The 21,362-nt window shown below is 41.9% G+C and overlaps 1 protein-coding gene and 1 pseudogene across 10 annotated transcripts in view; both read left to right on the top strand.

Annotated features, from left to right (window-relative positions):
- The window catches only part of PARP6 (poly(ADP-ribose) polymerase family member 6), a 36,330-nt gene that overhangs the window by 5,245 nt on the left and 9,723 nt on the right, over window positions 1-21,362 (top strand). For 3 of the 9 annotated variants that reach the window (XR_013998270.1, XM_081129830.1, XM_081129831.1), the window contains exons 5-19: window positions 458-552; window positions 958-1,018; window positions 1,313-1,403; window positions 1,848-1,914; window positions 5,878-6,027; window positions 6,928-7,138; window positions 7,666-7,719; window positions 12,119-12,214; window positions 12,817-12,909; window positions 13,690-13,815; window positions 15,015-15,080; window positions 16,003-16,070; window positions 18,570-18,618; window positions 18,866-18,978; window positions 19,679-19,751. Coding sequence is in view for 7 of the 9 variants with exons in the window: in XM_081129830.1 (XP_080985956.1) it covers window positions 458-552; window positions 958-1,018; window positions 1,313-1,403; window positions 1,848-1,914; window positions 5,878-6,027; window positions 6,928-7,138; window positions 7,666-7,719; window positions 12,119-12,214; window positions 12,817-12,909; window positions 13,690-13,815; window positions 15,015-15,080; window positions 16,003-16,070; window positions 18,570-18,618; window positions 18,866-18,978; window positions 19,679-19,751 (1,413 nt within the window). In the remaining 2 variants the exon portion in view is untranslated. Of the gene's footprint in view, window positions 1-457; window positions 553-957; window positions 1,019-1,312; window positions 1,404-1,847; window positions 1,915-5,877; window positions 6,028-6,927; window positions 7,139-7,665; window positions 7,720-12,118; window positions 12,215-12,816; window positions 12,910-13,689; window positions 13,816-15,014; window positions 15,081-16,002; window positions 16,071-18,569; window positions 18,619-18,865; window positions 18,979-19,678; window positions 19,752-21,200; window positions 21,271-21,362 lie in introns of all 9 variants that reach the window. The other 6 variants (XM_081129827.1, XM_081129828.1, XR_013998269.1 and 3 more) reach the window with 4 other exon arrangements.
- LOC308553838 (small ribosomal subunit protein eS1 pseudogene) lies at window positions 2,844-3,814 on the top strand (annotated as a pseudogene). The gene has a single exon. The product of its transcript is annotated as a small ribosomal subunit protein eS1 pseudogene (transcript).

The following is a 21,362-nucleotide window of genomic DNA, read 5'->3' as shown; positions in this document are numbered from 1 at the left end:
TCGGATGAGAATTAAAAGAAATTTACCCTGCCACTGATTGCATCAATATCCAAGGCATGGTCCTGAGCAGGAATGTTGGACTCTTCAGACAGAACCAATCTGAGTTAAATTCTGTATTCTTCAGTCTGTTTTGAGCTCTCATAGAAGGGACACCTAAGTATTCTGGTCAAGGTCTGAGAAGAGTAGCTGAGGCTTAAGGATGTGAACCCCTTAAGCAAAGCCTGCAGTTGTCTATTGAAACTTTTTAGAGTGGTGATGGAGGGAGACTGGTCTGTCAATGAAATCCCCAGCTAGGGCTGCCACCAACAATTCTTTTGTATATATAGTTTTTTGCTTATATGTCCTGCTGCTGTTTGATTTGCCTGTTCCTGGTGTGTTTTCATAGTTTTTTTTCCCACCTCTCTCTTTACTGCTATGTCTTCCTCCCCACCCCTTACTGTTTTTGCTGCGGACTCAGGGAAGCTGTGCAGCTGACCTATATCGACACCCACAGCTTGATGCAGACATTGAAGCCGTGAAAGAGATCTACAGTGAGAACTCTGTATCCATCAGGTGGGACTTCAATTCAGGAATGGAAGGGGAGCAAGCCACTTCTTTCTGATCTGTTAAAAGGCTAGAGGTTTTCTCTTTTTATGGTGTGCTAGGGGATCTGTAGACATTGATAAATTGTGAGCTTAATGATAGAGTTGCTCAGAGTACTTAACCTTGGCTATCAGAAATAAGGGAAGTATAGCCACTTTTCTTAGAAATTCCTTCTTATCCTAGACCCCTCCAGACTGATAGTTTCACCTTTGAGGTAAGAAAGGCTTCTGGCCTGGAGAAGGCTCTGATTATTAGGTGGCTTGAGGCTGTAGCTAAGAGCCTAGGTACAGAGCTACCTTGTACCATTCCCTTCAGTTTCTGTTCCCTTCTTTCTCCCTTAATGAGTCTCACCTGTGGTCACCTGTATCTCTATAGAGAATATGGAACTATCGATGACGTGGACATTGACCTCCACATCAACATCAGCTTCCTTGATGTAAGTGGTGCTAGTACCTGCCAACAACATATCTAGCTGGACTTGTGGATTTTGTCATGTAGGCCAGGAGTCTTGTACCTGAGTGCTGTATTTGGAGCACATACACTCCATCCCTGTCTTTTTTAGATCATTAGTACATAGTGGTGTGAACTGTCATGTGCATGTGTGTGTTTATTCAAGTCTATTTCTCTCTGTTGCTAAATTGGAAACTGTTTCCCTTACTCTTCTATTCTTATTTATTTATTTATTTATTTATTTTGGTGCTGTGACTCAGATATGACCTTACTCTTTTAGGAGGAAGTTTCTACAGCCTGGAAGGTCCTCCGGACAGAACCTATTGTGTTGAGACTGCGATTTTCTCTTTCTCAGTACCTTGATGGACCAGGTAAAGGCAGTGACTTTGGGCAAGTGTGAGCTAATCCAAAGTCCTAAATTAAGTGAAACAGAGAAAAACTAGGAACAAGGCCCTTGGGCATAATCTGCAGGCCATTGGTAGGGACTTTTCAGTCTCCTCTCACTGGTGTCTTTATTCCCTGTCACCTGATAGCAACCCCCTCAAATCCTTCTTGGTTAATGAAATTGTTTTCTTTGGATCCCAGATATTATTTATTCCTCTCCTTCCCCTCAACCTCCTCATAATGGTTAAGGGTATTTGAAATTGGTTAGTCTGCTCCCAGAATCTGCCCTTTGCCGCAAATGTTTTCCTTCTCCACCATTGTTGTTTAGTGTACTCTTAGAATTTGAGGAAGCTATTCCACTGAACTGGAGCTTTGGACTCCCAGGAGGAAAGTGACATGTACATACTAGGAGCTTTCTCTTCTCTTTGCAGAACCATCAATTGAGGTTTTCCAGCCATCGAATAAAGAAGGGTTTGGGCTGGGTCTTCAGTTGAAAAAGTAAGAACTCTGATCTTTCTGGTTATGGACATATGTGGATGGACAGGCAGATGGAATGTTTGTTCATCCTTGGGTGTAATTTTTCTTCCAAAATGTCTTTCTGAGATTTGCCCAAGAAAGACTAAAATAAATTTTGGGGAGCCAAATTTATGGTTAGGCAGAGGAGCCTGTGATTCTGGGGTATCTGGCCTAGAGACATCTTGAAGGTAAAAAGATAGGTTCATTAGTATTTAAGCAAAAGTACAACCCTGGAATTGGAGCCATGTTCTTTATATATCCTCTTGTAGTTTTCTCAGAGTGGGACCTAGGAGCTCAGACAGTTTTAGTTTATTGAATGTGTTGAGCACCTTGCTAAGTATTTGGTATACAAAAAGAATTGAGCTACAGATTCTTCCCTCATTGAATTCCGAATATAGTCCAGTGGAGATACATGTTCTAATACAAGTGAATACATAAGTTTTAGAATACAGAAAGGAGTGACTTAGTCTGGTGGTAGGTAGAGGACTATGAATGAATGAATGAAAGGGAGATGAATAATGGTTTTCAAGGATAGATAAGAGTTGCCTATGTAAACAGACTCTAAAAGTGAATAACATTTGCTAGGGCACAGTAACATGAAGCAGCATGTATGTAGGAAGCTTCAAGCAGTTAATATTGCTAGTAAAATGCAAGGGAAGAGTGGCAGGAACTGAAGCCAGAGATGTAGGAAGGGGTCCAAATCAGAGAGGATCTTGGGCTTTTATATTGTCAGCAGTGGGAGTATTGAAGGGTGTTAGGCAGAGAAAGGACCTGGTTGATTTAGCTTTAAAAACACTATTCTGGTAGCATTATGCAAAACAAATAGGATATGAGACAAAAGACCAGAACTAGTTTAGTAGGAGGCTTTTGTAGGATTCCAGACATGAGATGATGAGGGCCTGAACCAAAGTGTGACTGTAAGTAAGAATAGAAGTGAAAGGTAGACTGGAGAGATTTATGAGGTATAAAATTAGTAAGACTTGCCTTTTGGCTCTCTGAGCAGCACCATGGCAGTCAACAAGTGCCTTATGAAGGGTGGCAAAAAGGGAGCCAAGAAGAAAGTGGTTGATCCATTTTTTAAGAAGGATTGGTGTGATGTGAAAGTACCAGCTATGTTCAATATAAGGAATATTGGAAAAATACTAGTCACCAGAAGTCCAGGAACCAAAATCGCATCTGATGGTCTCAAGGGTTGTTTTTGAAGCAAGCCTAGCTGATCTGCAGAATATGAAGTTGCATTTAGAAAATTCAGGCTAATTACTGAGAATGTTCAGAGCAAAATTGCTTGACTAATTTCCATGGCATGGATCTTACCTGTGACAAAATGTGCTTCATGGTCAAAAAATGGCAGACCATGACTAAAGTTCATGTTGATGTCAAGACTACTGATGGTTATTTGCTTTGTCTAGTCTATGTTTTACTAAAAAAATGCAGCAATCAGATTCAGAAGACCTCTTATGCTCAGCATCAACAGATCTGCCAAATCCAGAAAAAGAAGATGGCAATCATGACCTGAGAGGTGCAGACAAATGACTTGAAAGAGGTGGTCAATAAACTGATTCCAAGTAGCACTGGAAAAGACATAGAAAAGGCTTGCCAATCTATTTATTTGCTCCATGATGTCTTCATTAGAAAAGTAAAAATGCTGGAGAAGCCCAGGTTTGAATTTGTAAAGCTCATGGAACTTTCTGGTGAAGGTAGCAGTTCTGGAAAAGCTACTGGGGATGAGACAGGTGCTAAAGTTGAACAAGCTGATGGATATGAGCCCCCAGTCCAAGAATCTGTTTAAAATTCAGACATTTAATGGTGAAGAAGAAAAATCCTATTTGTGATATTTTTAAAAAAATCAGTAAGACTTGAAGATTGATTTGAATGTGTTGTATGTGGTCATAAGCCAAGGAATAGTGGAAAGTTACTCCTAGGTTTCCATCCCAGATGTCTGGGTAAATTGTAATATCAACAGATTAGGGATTTAAAAAGAGGAGCAGGTTTGTGGAATGAGGTAGATAATTACTTCCATTTTAAACATGTTTAAAGGTAACCTTGGGATATTTAAGTGAAGATACTTAGTAGATACATATGTAGATTTGGTACTTACAGGAGAGATTAGGGTTGAAGATATATATCAGTGTATGGGTGGACATTATAGCCAGTGCAGAACTGGAGTTTGCTAGAGGAGAGCATGATGAAGTAAAAAGATCAAGGGCAAAACACCCTTTAACACCCAGACAAAATAACCAAGAAATTAGCAGGGTAGGCAGAGAAAGAAGAAACACTGAAGGTAGGTGAAAGAAGTTGGAGAAGAATGGGAAGAGAATGGTGTCACAGAAGGTAAAGAGGAGGGTTTCTACAAGGAGGCCCAGGTGCCAGAGAGGATAAGAAAGAGAACTTAAAAATTTCTGTTGGATTTAGCATCAAGGTGAGAGCAGTTGTGGTGGAGTGGTGAAGATAGAATATGTTGAGAAGTGAGTGGTTAGCAACAAAGTAGAAACAATAAGTATGGATTGAGAAATATGGATGAGGATAGGAGGGAAAGAGGGAGAGGTAGCTAGGTAGGTAGACTGAGGGGCAGAAATCTGAAACTTCTTGTAGACTTTGGGAAACGAATTGACAGGAGAGGGGGATGATTGATGGATCAAGGTCCCTAAAGAGGCAAGAAGGGGCTGAGATCTAGAGCACAAATAGAGGCATTGATCCTTAAATAGGAGGATTACCCTGTCTCCAGAGAATGGAGGGATTGAGGTAAGGGTGGAAATGGAAATAAATTTGGTAGTTAGGTTGGAAAATTAAGAGAGCTGATACCTGATGGCTTCAGTTTCCTCTATTTAGAAGGAAGAGAGGTTATTTGTTGTAGGTGAAGTTAGTTGCTTAAAAAGGTGATAAAGATTTAGGATGGTAGCTTAGAGCAGCAATTTTCAACCTTTTTCATCTCATGGCACACAAACTAATTACTAAAATTCTGGGCACACCAAAAAAATTTTTTACCAATCTGACAAAAAAAAAAAGGTATACTTTCGATTCATTTACACCAGATGGCTGTTGTGTTGTCATTTTTTATTTGACATTCTAAGGGAAGACAGGTCAGTGCCCCTGACTTAATAGTCATATATTGCATGTTTACTTTTTAAAAAAATATATATTTTTATTGATTTCAGAGAGAGAGGAAGGGAGAGGGAGAAAGAGATAGAAACATCAGTGATGAGAGAGAGTCATTGAGGGGCTGCCTCCTACATGCCCCCCCTCCCCCTCTGGGGATGAAGCCCTCATCCCAGCCATGTGCCCCAACTGGGAATCAAACCTCGATATTCTGGATCATAAGTCGGGTATTGCATGTTTTAAAAATTATTGTGGCATACTGCTGTGCCATGGCCACCAGTTGAAAATTGCTGGCTTAGAGCAATACTAGAGAAGCTGATCAAGGACAAACAAAAGGATTGACAACACTAGCTGAGGGCCTAGCTCAAGTTGGAAACCATAAATTTAGGGATGTAATTTTTCACCTAACAATGTCAGTATCTCTCATGTCCCTAGTTTTTTTCTTCACTATTCTCAAGGCAGAGGGTGGTACTTACCTCTATACCACTACTTTTGTTTCACTCTCAGTATATAGTCATTCTTGGCAACAAGTTCCAAGGTTCACAACTTTTGAAGACTCACCTTTGAGATCTCCCTCTAAAAGCAAAGCATCTTAGAATTTTTGGGGTCCATTATACTAGGTAATGGGAGTGGGTATTTACCCCCCTAGTTAGGTAAAGAGCTACTTTAGAACAGTACATTTTCATGTGCTAAGGTCATATGGTAAGGGTGGTTCAGACACATTCTCCCACCACAACTACCTTTGCAGTCCCTGGGTCTGAATTTTAGATTAGTTGCCTTTCATAGTCCTATTTCTTGACCTGTTCCCCTGCCTGAGCTTTCTTAAGCCTGTTTTCTTTAATTCCTTAGGATCCTGGGTATGTTCACATCTCAACAATGGAAACATCTCAGCAACGATTTCTTGAAGACCCAGCAGGAGAAGAGGCACAGTTGGTTCAAGACAACTGGTACCATCAAGAAGTTTCGAGCTGGCCTCAACATCTTCTCACCCATCCCCAAGTAAGTCCTCCCCTAGGAGCTGAACATCTTGAATCACCTTAGTTTTGTCTAAGCCCCACCCCACCTTCTTGATTACCTAAATATATCTATTCTGTTCTCTCCTTGGGTCCTCTGAATTCTGTACCCTTAACCTACTAAAAGTACCCACATGTGTCCTTGTCCTTCTACTCCTGACCCCAGTTTTTATGCCTCACTCTTTATGTAAAACAATACCTAACTCATGCTGTGTATTTGGAGAAAAGTATGCTAATCTCTCCATCTTTATTTGACCCTCATCCTTATTCCCTATCCTAAGGAGGCAGAGTCAGAGAACAGGCACCAACTCCTTGCTCATGTGCAAGGGTACGTTGATTTATTACCTAGTTCTAGAAATATCAAATAAAGCACCACCTCCTCCTGTGCTCTCTAATCTTCCCAAAGGCAAATACAGGCCCAGATTTGTAGCTTCCCAGGTACTGTTATTGACAGAGTGTCAGACATCAGGCTCTTTTGGATGAAACTACTTCTTGCTTAGTAGAGTGTTTAGCATTTAATCATATGTATATAAATATACACACACACACGCACACACAGACATACATGCATTGAGTAAACGAAATAGGCATCCTCTCCAAGGGATCGTTCCATACCTGGCCTAGATTCTATGGAATGACTTAGGCTTGGCCTCTGCCTACCCTCCACATTCCAACCAAAAAAAACAACACAAATAATGACATAAAACTCAATTTAGATGTGTGATATACTTACTTGTTTTAACAGTGTTTAGATCCAATGGAACTTGTCTCATATGTTCCTCTTTGACTTAGGTTACTTCACTCATCCTGGCCTAGGACCCACTTCTCTCCAAACCTCTCCAAACTGAATCCCCAGTTTCATCATTTCTCCTTGATCTCTCTCCAGGTCTCCCAGTTTCCCTATTATACAGGACTCCATGCTGAAAGGCAAACTTGCTGTACCAGAGCTTCGGGTTGGACGCCTCATGAACCGTTCCATCTCCTGTACTATGAAGAACCCCAAAGTGGAAGTATTTGGCTACCCTCCCAGTCCCCAGGCAGGTCTCCTGTGCCCTCAGCACTTGGGCTTCCCTCTCCCAGCACGGACCTCTCCTTTGGTACATGAGCTGGGGCGGGTTTGACTTGGGTATCAAGAGGGTGGGAGTGGAATTGTGGGAGTATAGCTTCTCAAAATGGGGTGGGAGTATGGTTTTCCAAGCATCATAAGTCAAACCTGGGCATGTACCATGAGTGGGTGGAATGGAACACATTTTTTTAATAGCTGAAAACTTACATCTAAACTATTGGGCAAGCTTCTCTGATAGTAGGCCATGAAGCAGAGTCTGGGGTTGGGCATCCCAATGAAATATCATTTTATGGTTTTATTAGGGTTTGGTTAAGACTTGACCAGCTTAATAATCAGCTGCTGTACTAGCCTATTCCACCTACCTTGAAGAAGGTTAAGGATGGGTGCCTCTTGGCAAAAATGTCTAAAGGTCTCTCCAGCTTTGGAATTACTTAAGCTGATTGGAGCTAGGGCTTTTCTACTTTAGGAGAATCCTCGGTGAGGGTGTGAGTGAGTGATGTCTATACAGGTGCCAGTTTCATAGGAGGCTCATGAGGTCTGTCTTTTTACTCTTATTAGGTCAGTGGTCACTGCAAGAACATCCCCACTCTGGAATATGGATTCCTTGTCCAGGTAAATCAATTCCAAAGTTTCATTCCAAAGCCTTTCCCCTGTTGTCTGACCCATCTGATCCCCTAACATCTTCTGGCTCCTCAGTCAAATATTTCCTGAGTGGTTCTGCTCCCAGAATAATACTAAGTGTTATGTGGATAGGAGAAAAGAAGGCATAGTTCCCATCCTCAAGAAGCTTACAGCATTACTGGGAAGACTATTTACAGACTACTTACAATCAAGTGCTAAATGATGCACTGCAAATTTTAAAGGCCTAGTTCTCGAAATGAGAAAGTAATTGACACTAATTTCCTTATCATCCCCAACATTCTTGCTCAAGTAGTCTTCAGTTTTCCTTACAGACCTCTTTTTATTTTTTTTTTATTTTTTATTTTTTTAATATATCTTTTTATTGATTTCAGAGAGAGGAAGGGAGAGGGAGAGGGAGAGATAGAAACATCAATGATGAGAGAGTCATTGTTCGCCTGCAGCCCACAACCCGGGCATGTGCCCTGACCGGGAATCGAACCCCTATCGCCTGGATCCTAGGTCGATGCTCAACCACTGAGCCACGCCCGGCCGGGCCAGACCTCTTTTTAAAAAAAAATAAAATGTATCTTTATTGTTGAAAGTATTACAGATGTCCCTTTTTTCCCCATTAGTCCCCTCCACCCTGAATCCCACCCCCGCCTTCACCACACTATTGTCCGTGTCCATGGGTTGTGCATATATGCATATATGTTATTTGATTAATCTCTCCCCACCCACTCCCCCACCTCCGCCTTCCCTTTGAGATTCATCAGTTTGTTCCATGCTTCCATGTCTCTGGATCTATTTTGTTCATCAGTTTATTTTGTTCATGAGATTCCACATATGAGTGAGATCATGTAAAACTGAATCAGGAAGAATTTAGAAAACCTGAATGGGCCAACAACAACTGATGAAATCGAAGGGGTAATCAAAAAACTCCCAGCAAACAAAAGCCCTGGTCTGGAGAGTTTCACAGGGGAGCTTTACCAAGCATTCTGCTTCTTATTACAGCAATTCCTTTAATGTTTCTTGCAGTGCTGATTTGGTGGTGATAAATTCCTTTAGCCTTTTTTTGTGTGTGTTTAGGAAGCTATTTATTTCACCATCTATTTTGAATGATAGCTTTGCTGGATAGAGTAGTCTTGGTTTCAGATCCTTTTCATTTCCTTGAACACTTTATGCCATTCCCTTCTGGCCTGTTGGGTTTCTGATGACAAATCAGCTGACAGCCTTATGGGAGCTCCGTTGTAGGTAACAGATTGCTTTCCTCTTGCTGCCTTTAAGATTATTTTTTTGCCTTGAATTTTTGGCATTTTAATTATGATGTGTCTGGGTGTAGTCCTCTTTGAGTTCTTGCTTGGGACTCTCTGTGCCTCCTGAACTTGTATGATTTTTTTCCTTGACCAGGTTAGGGAAGTTTTCTGCCATTATTTCTTCAAACAGCATCTGTAACCCTCTCTTACTTTCTACATCTTCTGGCATTCCTATGATGCGAATAGTTACATTTCACATTGTCCCACAGCTCCCTTAAACTATCCTCCTGTTTTTTAATTGTTTTTTCTTTTTGGTTCTCTGATTGATTTTTCTACCCTGTCTTCTGATTCACTGATTTGATCCTCAGCTTCCCCTAATCTGATGTTTATTCCTTCCAGTGTTTTTTTAAATTTCTACTATGTCTTAATTTCTTTCAGTTTCCATTTCCTTTCTCATGCTGTTGAGTATCCTTATGATCAGTATTCTCAACTCTATAAATATATATATAGGTTGCTTATCTCCTTTTCATTTAGCTCTTCTTGTGGAGACTTCTTTTGTTCTTTCATTTGGGGCTTGTTTTTTTGTCTCCCCATTTTGGCTGCCTGTTTGGATTTGTTTTTATGTATTAGGTAGACCTGCTAGGACTCCCAGTCTTTTTGGAGGGTCTCTGGTGCAGGCCAGTGCCAGATGCTGTTTGTGGCTTGCCTTGGGTGCCTTATTTGGAGCTGTCAGCGATTGTGGCTTCCTCTGCTGTGGCTGGGTGCATTTGGAAACTACTAAGATGCCTACCAAGGTCTGCTTTTCCAAGGCCTGGGTCCAGAAGCAAATCAGGCAAAGACTCAAAGCACTCAGAGGTCTGCCTGTGCCTGCAGGCTGTTATTTGTAGACTCTTAATGAGCCTCAGGCTGTAGACCACAGTAAGGAGTAAGCACCACAGGGTGGGGTGAGAGGTTTTCCAGTGGGTGGGACAGTTGCTTCCCCACCCAAAGCAAAAGCTGCCTGGATGGTAAAGGTCTACCTGAGAAATATGTCCTCTGCAGTATGGGGGAATGACTTGGCACAGGAATCCAGATGGCTGCCCTCTGAGCTCTATCCCCAGAACCAGCATCCCTGGATTTTCCTCACACACAGCTTAGTACCCTGCGCTCCCTTCACCAGTCCTCAAGGTGAGTGGCTGCACATGAAACTTTGTGCATTGGCCCTTTAAGAGGGCTCCTGCATTACCAGCTGTCTCTCCCTGGCAGACAGAAACCCTGGCTGCTTTTCACAGTCAGATGTTATGTGGGCACCTTTCTCACTTCTGGTGCTCTTGGTTGGGGAGCCCAGCTTGGGGTTTAGACCCCAGACTTCTCAGTGGGAACCCCCAACACCTGAGATATCCCTCCAGACCTTCAGCTGCTGCCTGTGGGAGCCCAGCTGACCCTCTCATGCCTCCGCACTGCCTTCCAGTCTCTATGCTGTCTCTCATTTTTGTCCTTGGTTATGAGGGTGCTCTCCATCTAATCTTCAGTTGCAGTTGATTGTTATGATGGTTTTTCTATATTTTAGTTGTAATTCCAGTTTAGTCCTGGGAGAGTGTCAGTGTAGCTTCCACTCAATCCACCGCCATCCTGGAATCTCCCATGTTGAGGATTCTTAAAGGCTGGGAATTTAGGGAGGCGTTAAGGAAAGGATCACAATAGAATATTCATCGGTTTTATGCTCCTTGCAGACCTCTTTCACTGCTCAGCTACTACTGGTTATTTCTTCTTTTTAAAATCTTTTTATTCCCTGGACATGCTTTCACTTTTGCATCCCTGTTACCTTTGTTCGTGTCATTTCTTCCACTGGATTTCCTCCCTATATCTGCCTATTGTAGTCAAGGCTCAGTGTCATCTTTCCCATAAAATCTTCTCCGTTATGCCAACTATGTTAACTAATTAGCTGGAAGTGATGTCTCCTCTTACTGAGCTCTCATGATGCTTTTTGTTTTATATGGCACCTATGTGTCACGTTCCATGTGCTGCCTTGAATTGTAATTAATTTGTATACATACCATATCTGCCCTATAGGAGTATAGAGCCTGAGAAGACAATGTTTTGTGTTATTGCATAATCAAGGAGACCCTTCACTGAGTTGGGTACATAGTAGGCATTCAATAAATCTGAATGAGTAAATGCCCTTGTATGTCCCTTTACCACCCCCAAAGTATGTGAAATGGGAATAACTTGATTTATACACAAAATGTACCTGGTTGAAAAGCCATGTTAAGATAGAATGTTTCGCCCGGCCAGCATGGCTCAGTGGATGAGCATCGACCTAAGATCCAAGAGATTTCAGTTCGATTCTCAGTCAAGACTCATGCCCGGGTTGCGGGCTCGATCGCCAGTAGGGGATGTGCAGGAGGCAGCTGATTAATGACTCTCTCATCATTGGTATTTCTAACTCTTTTTCTCCCTCTCCCTTCCTAAACTCTCTGAAATTAATAAAGATATATTTTTTAAAAAGACAGAATGTTTAAAAACAAATACTTTAGGATATTGCTGCATGAGCTCTGGATCTCTCTTCCCAGCGCAGAGTTGTTTCTGTGGTTGTGACCAGTGGATAGGCTGATTGTTCAAGGTACTTGAAATGGCTTCTCAGGCCCCTCTGACATCTGATCATGGGTTCAATACTTATCTCTCCCAGAGGGGCAACCTATAATTACTACAACTAATGTTAATAGTTTGACTAATACCTGTTAATGTTTAAAAATACTTTCACAGAAATCATCTCATTAACCTTAATACCTCTATGAGGTGAATACTGTTCAACTTTATAAACTAAGAAATCAAGGCCTAGGTTAACTGACTTACCTGAAGTTACATGTGATATTAAGTAGTGAAGAGGGAAATCTTAACCCAGGTCTTCTGCCATGGCTGGTCTTATTTTTACTTTTAATATATAGTCTGAGCTCTATTGTCAGGCCATTAGTTGAACTAAGTACAGGGCCCAGGAAGAGATTCTTTTCTAGGTACAGGATTGGGAAGGATGAGAGGAGCTGGAAAAGAAGTTCCCATATCTATCAAAATAGTTCCCATTTTGGGAACTATCAAAATAGTTCCCATATCTGTGCCTGTACTTCCAAAAGATTTAATAGAATCTCTTCTCTCCCCAGATCATGAAGTATGCAGAGCAGAGGATTCCAACATTGAATGAGTACTGTGTGGTGTGTGATGAGCAGCATGTCTTCCAGAATGGGTCCATGCTCAAGGTATAAGACCTTGCTCTGTGACCCTCTTCCTTGGACCCTTAGTCAAGTCCCCTTCACTCCTCATCTTTCCTTTTTTCCTGGGTCTATGGTAAAGGTAGAATTCTGCCCTTACCCCCTAAGACTCTAGAAATAACTGTTTTTCTCAGAAAATATCAGCAGTCCTGTTAAGAAAGATGAGGTAATGTGTATATTTTTGAAGATACAATCTCCACCCAACATTTAAAAATAGGGATTAGATATTGACCAAGATGATTGGATATGATTGTGTCCTTAAGAACTCCAAATCTAAATAAGTAGACAGACACTTTACTATCAGTGTATAGAAGAGATATGAGCAATGTTGTGAAGCTTAGAAGAGAGAGCATCTAACTACCTAGGGAAGTCATAGAAGGCTTCATAGAGGAGACAGCATTAATTCTCAAACTTATCAGTAAAGCATTTCAATTACGACTTCACTTATTTACAGTTTTCTCTTGACATAGTGGACTCCAAACTCGTACCTCATTCTAGAGTTGTCTGAGGTCAGAATTGTCCCTCTCTCCCTACAAACCTTTTTATTACACCTCCTCTACCACCAGTGTGTATTTAATATGTCCATTCAGCCAGCCGTCTGTACTCGTGAGCTGTGCGTTTTCTCCTTCTATACACTGGGAGTCATGTCCGGAGCTGCAGAGGAGGTGGCCACTGGAGCAGAGGTATGGGAGAGGGAAATGCTGCTGGGGAACTGGGATCAAGAAAAGCCAGGGAACCTGGCAATTCACTCCTTGGAACTTAACCTCTGGAAATGCTTTCATGTATAAGGATGTTCACAATAATATTATGTGTAATAATAATATTTAAAAAATGGATACAACTCTATAGAGCATCTAGTTAAAGAAATTATGTTGTGTCCTTACAGTGGAAATACTATACAGCTATTATTTATGGATAGAAATTTATAACATATAAGAAAACAACAGTATGTATAGTACAATTATTTTTTTTAAATTGCCTGTATAATAACGATTTCCATAGGAAAAATATCTGGAAGGATATACATCAAACTTAGCAGTTTATCTGTGAGGAATGAGATTTGTTTGGGGGCAGGGGGATGAATTTTATTCTTTAAATACTTTTTTTAATTGATTGTGAGAGAGAGAGACATTGATTTATTGTTCTACTTATTTATGCCTTCATTGGTTGATTCTTGTATGTGTGCTGACTGGTGATCAAAGCTGCAGCCTTGGTGTATTAAGTCTATACTAACCAACTGAGCTACTTGGCCAGGGCTTTTTAATCACTCTTAAAATCATTTTTACTTGAATTTTTATGAGTTTATATTTTCTAATGAAAAAAACCATAAACATATTTGCTTTTAAAAAGAGCAGAGAGAAATGCTGAGACTCCAAAAGGTAGACTTATCCTGGATACTGTGTGACTCCAGAACTGAGAAATCATTTAGCTTCTGCTGAACACTTTTTCTCCTTTCCCCAAAGGTGGTGGATCTGCTGGTGGCCATGTGTAGGGCAGCTTTGGAGTCCCCTAGAAAGAGCATCATCTTTGAGCCTTATCCCTCTGTGGTGGACCCCACTGATCCCAAGACTCTGGCCTTTAACCCCAAGGTATAGTTGCTTGGGAAGAAAGTCAGGGCTAAGGAACAAACAGTAGAAGATAGTGGGAGACTATGGGCTGTTATCCTGGTTACACAGCATCTTGGAATAAGGATTAGAAGAAATGACACACTTGTTTCTTGGGAACTCTTGAACCCTAAGTTTTAGCCGTTTTAGTGAATAAATAACTGAATTTGTCGGAAGAAGAGGAGAAGAATTAATATTAGTTAAGTCATGAAAGGAAAGAATACAGACTTTGGGGCCAAACAAACCTGGATTCCACTTAAGACTCTGCTGTTTCCTACCTGAATGGTGTTAGGCAAGTCAGTTAATCTTAATGAACCTCCTTATCCATAGAAAGGGGATAATATCTACCTTGCAGATTGTTATAAAAAGGAGGGATAATATGTAAAGTACTGCATTGGTTAGAGTTCTCCAGAGAAGCATAACCAATAGGAGATTTATTATAAGGAATTGGCTCATATGATTATGAAGGCTAAGAAGTCCCAGGGCCAGCAGTCAGCAAACTGGAGACTCAGGAGAGTCAATTGTTTAAGTTTCAATCCAAAAGCTAGTAGTCTCCAGATCCAAGTCCAAAGACAAGAAAAGACCAGTGTCCCAGCTTCAAGAAGTCAGGCAAGAGGAGCCTCCTACTTGGCCTTTTTGTTCTATTCTGACCTTTTACTGATTGGATGAGGCCCACACAAATTTGGGAGGGTAATGTGCTTTACTCAGTCTACTGATTCAAGCGTTAATCTTATCTAGAAACCCTCTCACAGACACACCCTGAAATAATGTTTGACCAAGTGTTTGGGCATTCCATGGTCCAGTGAAATTGACACTATTAATTGACACAATCATCACATTGCCTATCACTCATTGTTATGTATCACACACTATACCAGGTTCTTTACATATGTCATTTCAGAACATCTATATGAGGGTAGTGGGAATTTTTATCTTCACTTATTCACGGGGGTACTGGGGTTCTAAGAGGTTAAGTAACTTACCCTATTACTCTCAGCTGGTAGAGAAAACTAGCATGTGATTCCAGTGCTATCTGACATTAAATCTATTTTCTTTCCATGACATACTACACTGTTTCCCTAGGGCCTAGACTTTTTTTGTACATCTGGTCCTCCTTTTCATCACATCTTACTCTCCTCCACTTTTCTCCATCTGGGTCTTCTCTTCCCATTGATTCCCCACAGAAGAAGAATTATGAGCGACTTCAGAAAGCTCTGGATAGTGTGATGTCCATCCGGGAGATGACCCAGGTACTCTGCCCTTTGCCTGTCCCCTGCCCTCTGCCTGTGCCACAAGTGTCATATTCTGCTTAGAACTCATGGAACTGGAGTGAAGATTTAGAGATGCTACTCAGATTCCTCACTGTGTTTACTTTAGTTTTCCCTCCTGTTCTGTTGTTTTGTTAGCTCTGTTACTACTCTTCTTTCTTACTCTTAATGTCTCTCTCAACCTTTACTTTTGCTGCTAATTCCTTAACACATTGTTCATATTTAATGTTTCTTCCATAATTCTTAGGGAATTATGGAGGTGAGGGAAAGACCTCTGCCTTGGGTTGGGAGGTTGAGAAGGGGGGCTTGGAGGTAAGGAACTAGACCCAGGGACCTGCATCTCTATCCTTCTTGGGGTGGGGCAGCCATATGGAACAGTGACCATCCTTTGACTCAAGACTGTCCCTCACCGGACTTCCTCACCCCTCATCTGCAACTTCTGCATGAATAGATACTCATTTGAGCTCATTTACAGGTGGGCCTCTTCTCAGCAAATCCTATATATTACAGTTTAGGTTAACACATGAGATACACCAATGAGGGATGATTTACTTGTCAGAAGGACTCTGCTTTATGTAAAGTTTTACCATAGGATTCCTTAGCCTATTCTTTCTAGACATTGATTTTATTTATTATTTACAATAAACTTTGTAAGGCTGTAGGAATTGCATAAAATGAGGGAGACCCACCTGCATGTTGTTTTGTAAGTATCTTCAGTCATTTTCATATTTATTTATGAGTTTTCCCAATCTGACTGGGCTCCTTGTGGGTGGGAACCCCATCTCCTCTTGCCTTTGTGTGGCCTTCATTGTCTACCTTGCCCCTGGGTCCTGACAGTCATTTGTGGAAAGTGGGAGAGCTCCCACTGCTCCTGGAAGTTAACCTTATGGCTATTGTCTTACAGGGCTCATATCTAGAAATCAAGAAGCAGATGGACAAGTTGGATCCCCTGGCTCATCCTCTCCTGCAGTGGTATGGATAGAATGATTCATCCTTTCCAGAGTGGAGCAGGGACATGGCATTAGACGTGAAGCCTACACCTTCTCTTAGAGACAGTTTCAGCTTCCTTCCTAAGGTTATATGTATCATGGATGCTTTTTCTTGAGGTTTTATTGATACCTGGCTTTGATAAGAACTCAGGTCCTACAGAGAACCCACAAATTCTGAGATGTATCAACTTCTCTTAGGGGTTTCTTATTTCCCAGTAGGTTTTTCAGTGCCCCTTGCATGTAGGAATTAACGCTATTCATTTCAAATAAGTTTCTGTGCATCCAGAGAGATGTATCTCTCCCTTCTACTCCCTTTCGCTGTCTCAAGGTCTTCCCTGTTGACATAGACTGTCCAGAGCCTAGAGGACCTATTGTTATTCCCTTCTAGCAAAGTTTCTGACCACTCTCTACTGCCCTCAACCCCCACCCTCCCTCCCTGATCTTCTTTTTTAATTTATTATTTTTATACTGTTGACACTATTACAGATGTCCCACATTTCCCCCCTGCTTGCCTCCCTCCACCCAGCCCCTGCCTCACCCCAGGCTTCATACTATTGTCTGTGTCAATGGGTATGCATATATGTTCTTTGGTTAACCTCTTCTGGTCTCCCCCTGCAACCCCCAAGATATGTCAGTCTGTTCTATGCATCCATGCCTCTGGACCTGTTTTGTTCTTCATTTTATTTTGTTCATTAGATTCCACATAAAAGTGAGATCGTATGATATTTGTCTTTCTCTGACTGGCTTATTTCACTTAGCATAATAATCTCCTGGTCCATCCATGCTGTCACGAAGGGTAAGAGATCCTTCTTTTTTACAGCCCCATAGTATTCCATCATGTAAATATACCACAATTTTTTGTGCTGTTTTTTTTAACCCTCACCCGAGGATATTTTTTTCCATTGATTTTTAGAGAGAGTGGAAGGAAGGGAGGAGGGAAAGAGAGAGAGAGACGTCTGTGTGAGAGAGAGACATCGATTGGTTGCTTCCTTCACACACCCCAACCGAGGTCAGGGATGGTATGTGCCCTTGACCAAGAATCAAACCCCGGACCCTTTTTGTCTGTGTGTGAACACTGTAACCACTGAGCCTATACCACAGCTTTTTACTACAGCCTTTTTAATCCACTCATCTACTGATGGGCACTTGGGCTGTTTCCAGATCTTAGCTATTATAAATAACACTGGTATGAACATAGGGATGTATATATTCTCTCTGATTAGTATTTCACGATTCTTAGGATATATTCCTAGAAGTGGGATCACTGGGTCAAAAGGCAGTTCCATTTTTAATTTTTTGAGGAACCTCCATACTGTTTTCCACAGTGGCTGTACCAGTCTGCATTCCCACCAGCAGTGTACTAGGGTTCCCCTTTCTCCATATCCCCACCAGCACTTGTTTGTTGATTTATTGATGGTAGCCATTCTGGCAGGTGTGAGGTGGTGCCTCATCGTAATTTTAATTTGCATCTGTCTAATGATTAGTGACATTGAGCATTTTTTTCGTATTTCTCTTGGCCATCTGTATGTCCTCTTTGGAGAAGTGTCTATTCAGGTCCTTTGCCCATTTTTTAATTGGATTATTTGTCTTCCTGGTATTGAGTTGTGTGAGTTCTTTATATATTTTGGAAATTAAGCCCTGATCAGATGTATCATTGACGAATATGTTCTCCCATACAGTGGGCTCCCTTTTCATTTTGTTGATGGTTCCCTCCCTGATCTTGATTGCTGTTCTGTTTTCTTGACATCACTTTTCCCTTTCTTCTTAGTCAGCCTTTGACATCAGTACTTTCTCAATGCAGCATGCTCCCTCTCAGCATGGGGAATGACCAGGCTAGATCTTCCAGGATGGCATCATAAGTACACGGGTGAAGCACAAAAAACTAAACCATCCACTATAGGAGATAATGCTCCTTTGCTGAGCCCTTGGTATTTTATGCCTTTAGTCTCTCTTGTCCTCTAAGTTCAGCCTATATATAACCCAGTGTATCCCAGAATCCTTAGGAAGTTTGTTCTAGTTTCTTCTGCTGCTTTCTCCAGCCGAAGCAGTAACTTTCTTTCCATTCTTCACCTTTCCCAAGAGGCTTCCTCTGAGCTCAGGTGGGATGGTTCCTGAGCCCAGTTCTAAGTTTCTAAATCCCAAGGATAAGTCATCACCATCCTAATACAGACACCTCTCTTTTTAGCTGACCTATTCTCTTCCTTTTGTTCTTTTCTCTCTCTAGATGTAGCAGCTCACCGTCCATCCCTCTCTTTCTTTCATTCGTTATTTAATTACCAGTAACTAGCTTTCCTTTTACATTTTTATATGCAAACATTACTACCCAAGGGAATATCCATGTAGAGGCCTGGATATTTCACACAATTCAGACACCCTGGAATCCTTGCTTGTTCTCCCAGGGGCACAGCAAGGCTGCTGTGTTCATGACGGCCTGACCACACACTTATTGTATCCTTTTCCTTTTTCCTCTGTTTTGTCCTAGGATCATCTCTAGCAACAGGTCACACATTGTCAAACTACCTCTCAGCAGGGTAAGTGACCGGTCTCCCTCTCAACTCTAAATATCTGATGAGAGGCAGGGAGGGGCTCCAAACCAGCCAACCACATTGGTCCTAGACTTTCCTGATTGACTCTGTCAGTCAACAATAGTCTTTGGGCCTAAGCATATTTCCTTTATTTGGGGTTATTGCAAGCCTGATTTGCTCCCTATCCCCAACCCTTCTCTCCCTGATCTCTGTTTCTGCTCTGTTTTTCTGACTCCACCCCCACCCTGGGCAGCAGCTGAAGTTCATGCACACCTCACACCAGTTCCTCCTGCTGAGCAGCCCTCCTGCCAAGGAGGCACGGTTCCGGACTGCCAAGAAGCTCTACGGCAGCACTTTTGCCTTCCAGTGAGGAGGGTGGAGATGGGGGAGGGAGGGCAACAAATAATGAATGTAGGGTGATGGGAGAGTTTATTCAAGATGAATGAGTTTGTGTCCATCAATCAGTTACCAATTAGTTATATTGTAGTAGGTTCTGTAGAGGATAAAAAGATACTTAGGATACGGTCTTTACTCTCAAGCTACTTATGATGTAGTTGAGAAATGACATTTACATATAAAAAGATCGTTGAAGAAACAGATTAGAGGGATTAGATTTGAAAGCTACTTTGAGGAAATCCGCAATTCATGCCTAATTGTGGGAGGAGAGAGAGAAAGAGCAAGCCATATTAAAGTAACACAAAGGCAGTGGTGGTACCCTTTTCTCAAAGTACACATGAATTCAGGACTGGAAGCCATATTTGGATTTAGTGATAAATTTGTTGAGCTTGAGAAGAATTTAATTTGAAATATAGGAGAATAGGCCAATGAAAATACTGAGACTAGCTAAGCATGGAAGAGAGGATGGGACTGGAAATTAAGATAAAGGGATTAGCCACACACATACATCTTGCATGCCTGTAAGTATGTCCATATGCATGCTCAGCACTAGATATATGTGTCCATCTTCATGTCCTGTGTGGGTGAGAATGGGTGGGAGTGGCAGTCTTGAAAGTGCTCCTGGAAACCTCATACTGTGAGGAGACATGCATTCTATCCTACCTTACAGTGGGTCCCACATTGAGAACTGGCATTCGATCCTGCGCAATGGGCTGGTGAATGCATCCTACACCAAGCTGCAGGTGAGGCTGTGCCCCTTTATTCTTCCTCTTCAAGCCACCCCCCCTCCCTTTCTGGCCCATTCAGTTTTGGGGAAGTGCTGTAGTACTCAGCTGTTTTTGCTTCAGCATCCTTAAGTCTAGTCTGCTGTGTGGCTTCCCTAGGGAGGAAGTTGGAATTGTATGTATAGAGTGAATGTGGCTTTTATATATTTTACCTCCTGGCTATGTTTTTTGGCGGTTTTGGGAATGGGAATGTAGCTGTAGGCAGGAGTATGAATTACTTATTATAGCCATTCGATGAATTAACCTATTAGAACTTTTCAGTACATGTGATTATTCATTCAGAGTTGATACAGTATCACCAGAGAATTAAATTTCTCCTTTGTTCATGGGAGTGGGGTGGCTCTTGGGGTACCACTGAGATAGCATTTTCAGAAGCCGCCACAGGACAATGAGATGTGGTAAAAGGCTTTAGTGGCTTTATGGTATGGAGTTACATTCCTCAGGTTCCAAAATCCCATGCCCCTTAAGGCCTGAAAGAGATGCAGCTGGAGATCCAGTAGAGCCAAAAGGAGGGCCAGTGTCCAAAGCCTCCTTTCCCTGCTGGAGCTGGGTTCAGTACATTCAGTCCAGATTCAGTTCACTAATCCATTGTGTGGGTCCCACATGGCTGTGAGCCACGTGGATGCAGTGGACTGTGCCCCTGCAACAGGAGAGCCAGGAGCCCAGCATACGAGAGAGAGAGAGAGAGAGAGAGAGAGAGAGAGAGAGAGAGACTGACTGACTCCTTTGTTCAAAAGTTTAAATATTCAGGTTTAGCTCCACTTGCAGTGGCCACACCCATTCTGGCCACTGACTTGCTCCCAGGTGTGAATGATAGACAGGTAGGCACCTTCCCACATTACTCAGACCTTACTGGGCATTAGTCCAAACTGCCTTTGTCCAGTCCCTTCTCTCATTGATCTGTGGGGAATAGACTTGGAAATTGTCAAGTTAGCAAAGCTATATAAATGGCATGCCTATATTATCTAGTCTTCACTTTACTCCTTTTCTGTTAAATAATAACCAGATTATTATAACTATCAATAGGAGACATATTTCTTTGCCCTGTGAGTCCCCAAGGAACAGTTATTATCCTTCCTCCTGGCTACCTGTTTTATAGTTCTTTTTTTTTTTTTTGAATCTGCATACATACCAATACCTGGGGACAGGAACATGGATTCTGAGGACTGACTCAGTGATTGTGCTATTCCTCACTTTCCAAGGCTTCAATGTCTAGTGTTTCATAGACAAAAGGGTTAACCTGCATCAAATTTTCATCCAGTTGGCTTTTTAAGAGTAGGTGCCTAGAGCTATCTGAATGAGAGAGATAATGGAGGGACAGAGAGCTGGCTAAGCCTTGTGGCTGCCTAATATACAGCCATGGGAGGGCCCAGGCTCATATTACTCATCCTGGTGTTTCCCTGCAAGCTGCATGGAGCAGCCTATGGCAAAGGCATCTACCTGAGCCCCATCTCCAGTATTTCCTTTGGATACTCAGGTAAGAAATACTCTCTGGCCACCTTGACTCTTTTTATACTGCATCCATTTTGTGAATACATGATCTGTGCTGTCTCCTCCTCTTCTATTCTG

The sequence above is a fragment of the Miniopterus schreibersii genome (assembly GCF_964146895.1).
Source record: "Miniopterus schreibersii genome assembly, chromosome: 1".
Classification (NCBI taxonomy): domain Eukaryota; kingdom Metazoa; phylum Chordata; class Mammalia; order Chiroptera; family Miniopteridae; genus Miniopterus; species Miniopterus schreibersii.
The sequence above is the reverse complement of the archived record's forward strand: the minus strand, read 5'-3'. Positions and strand labels throughout refer to the sequence as shown.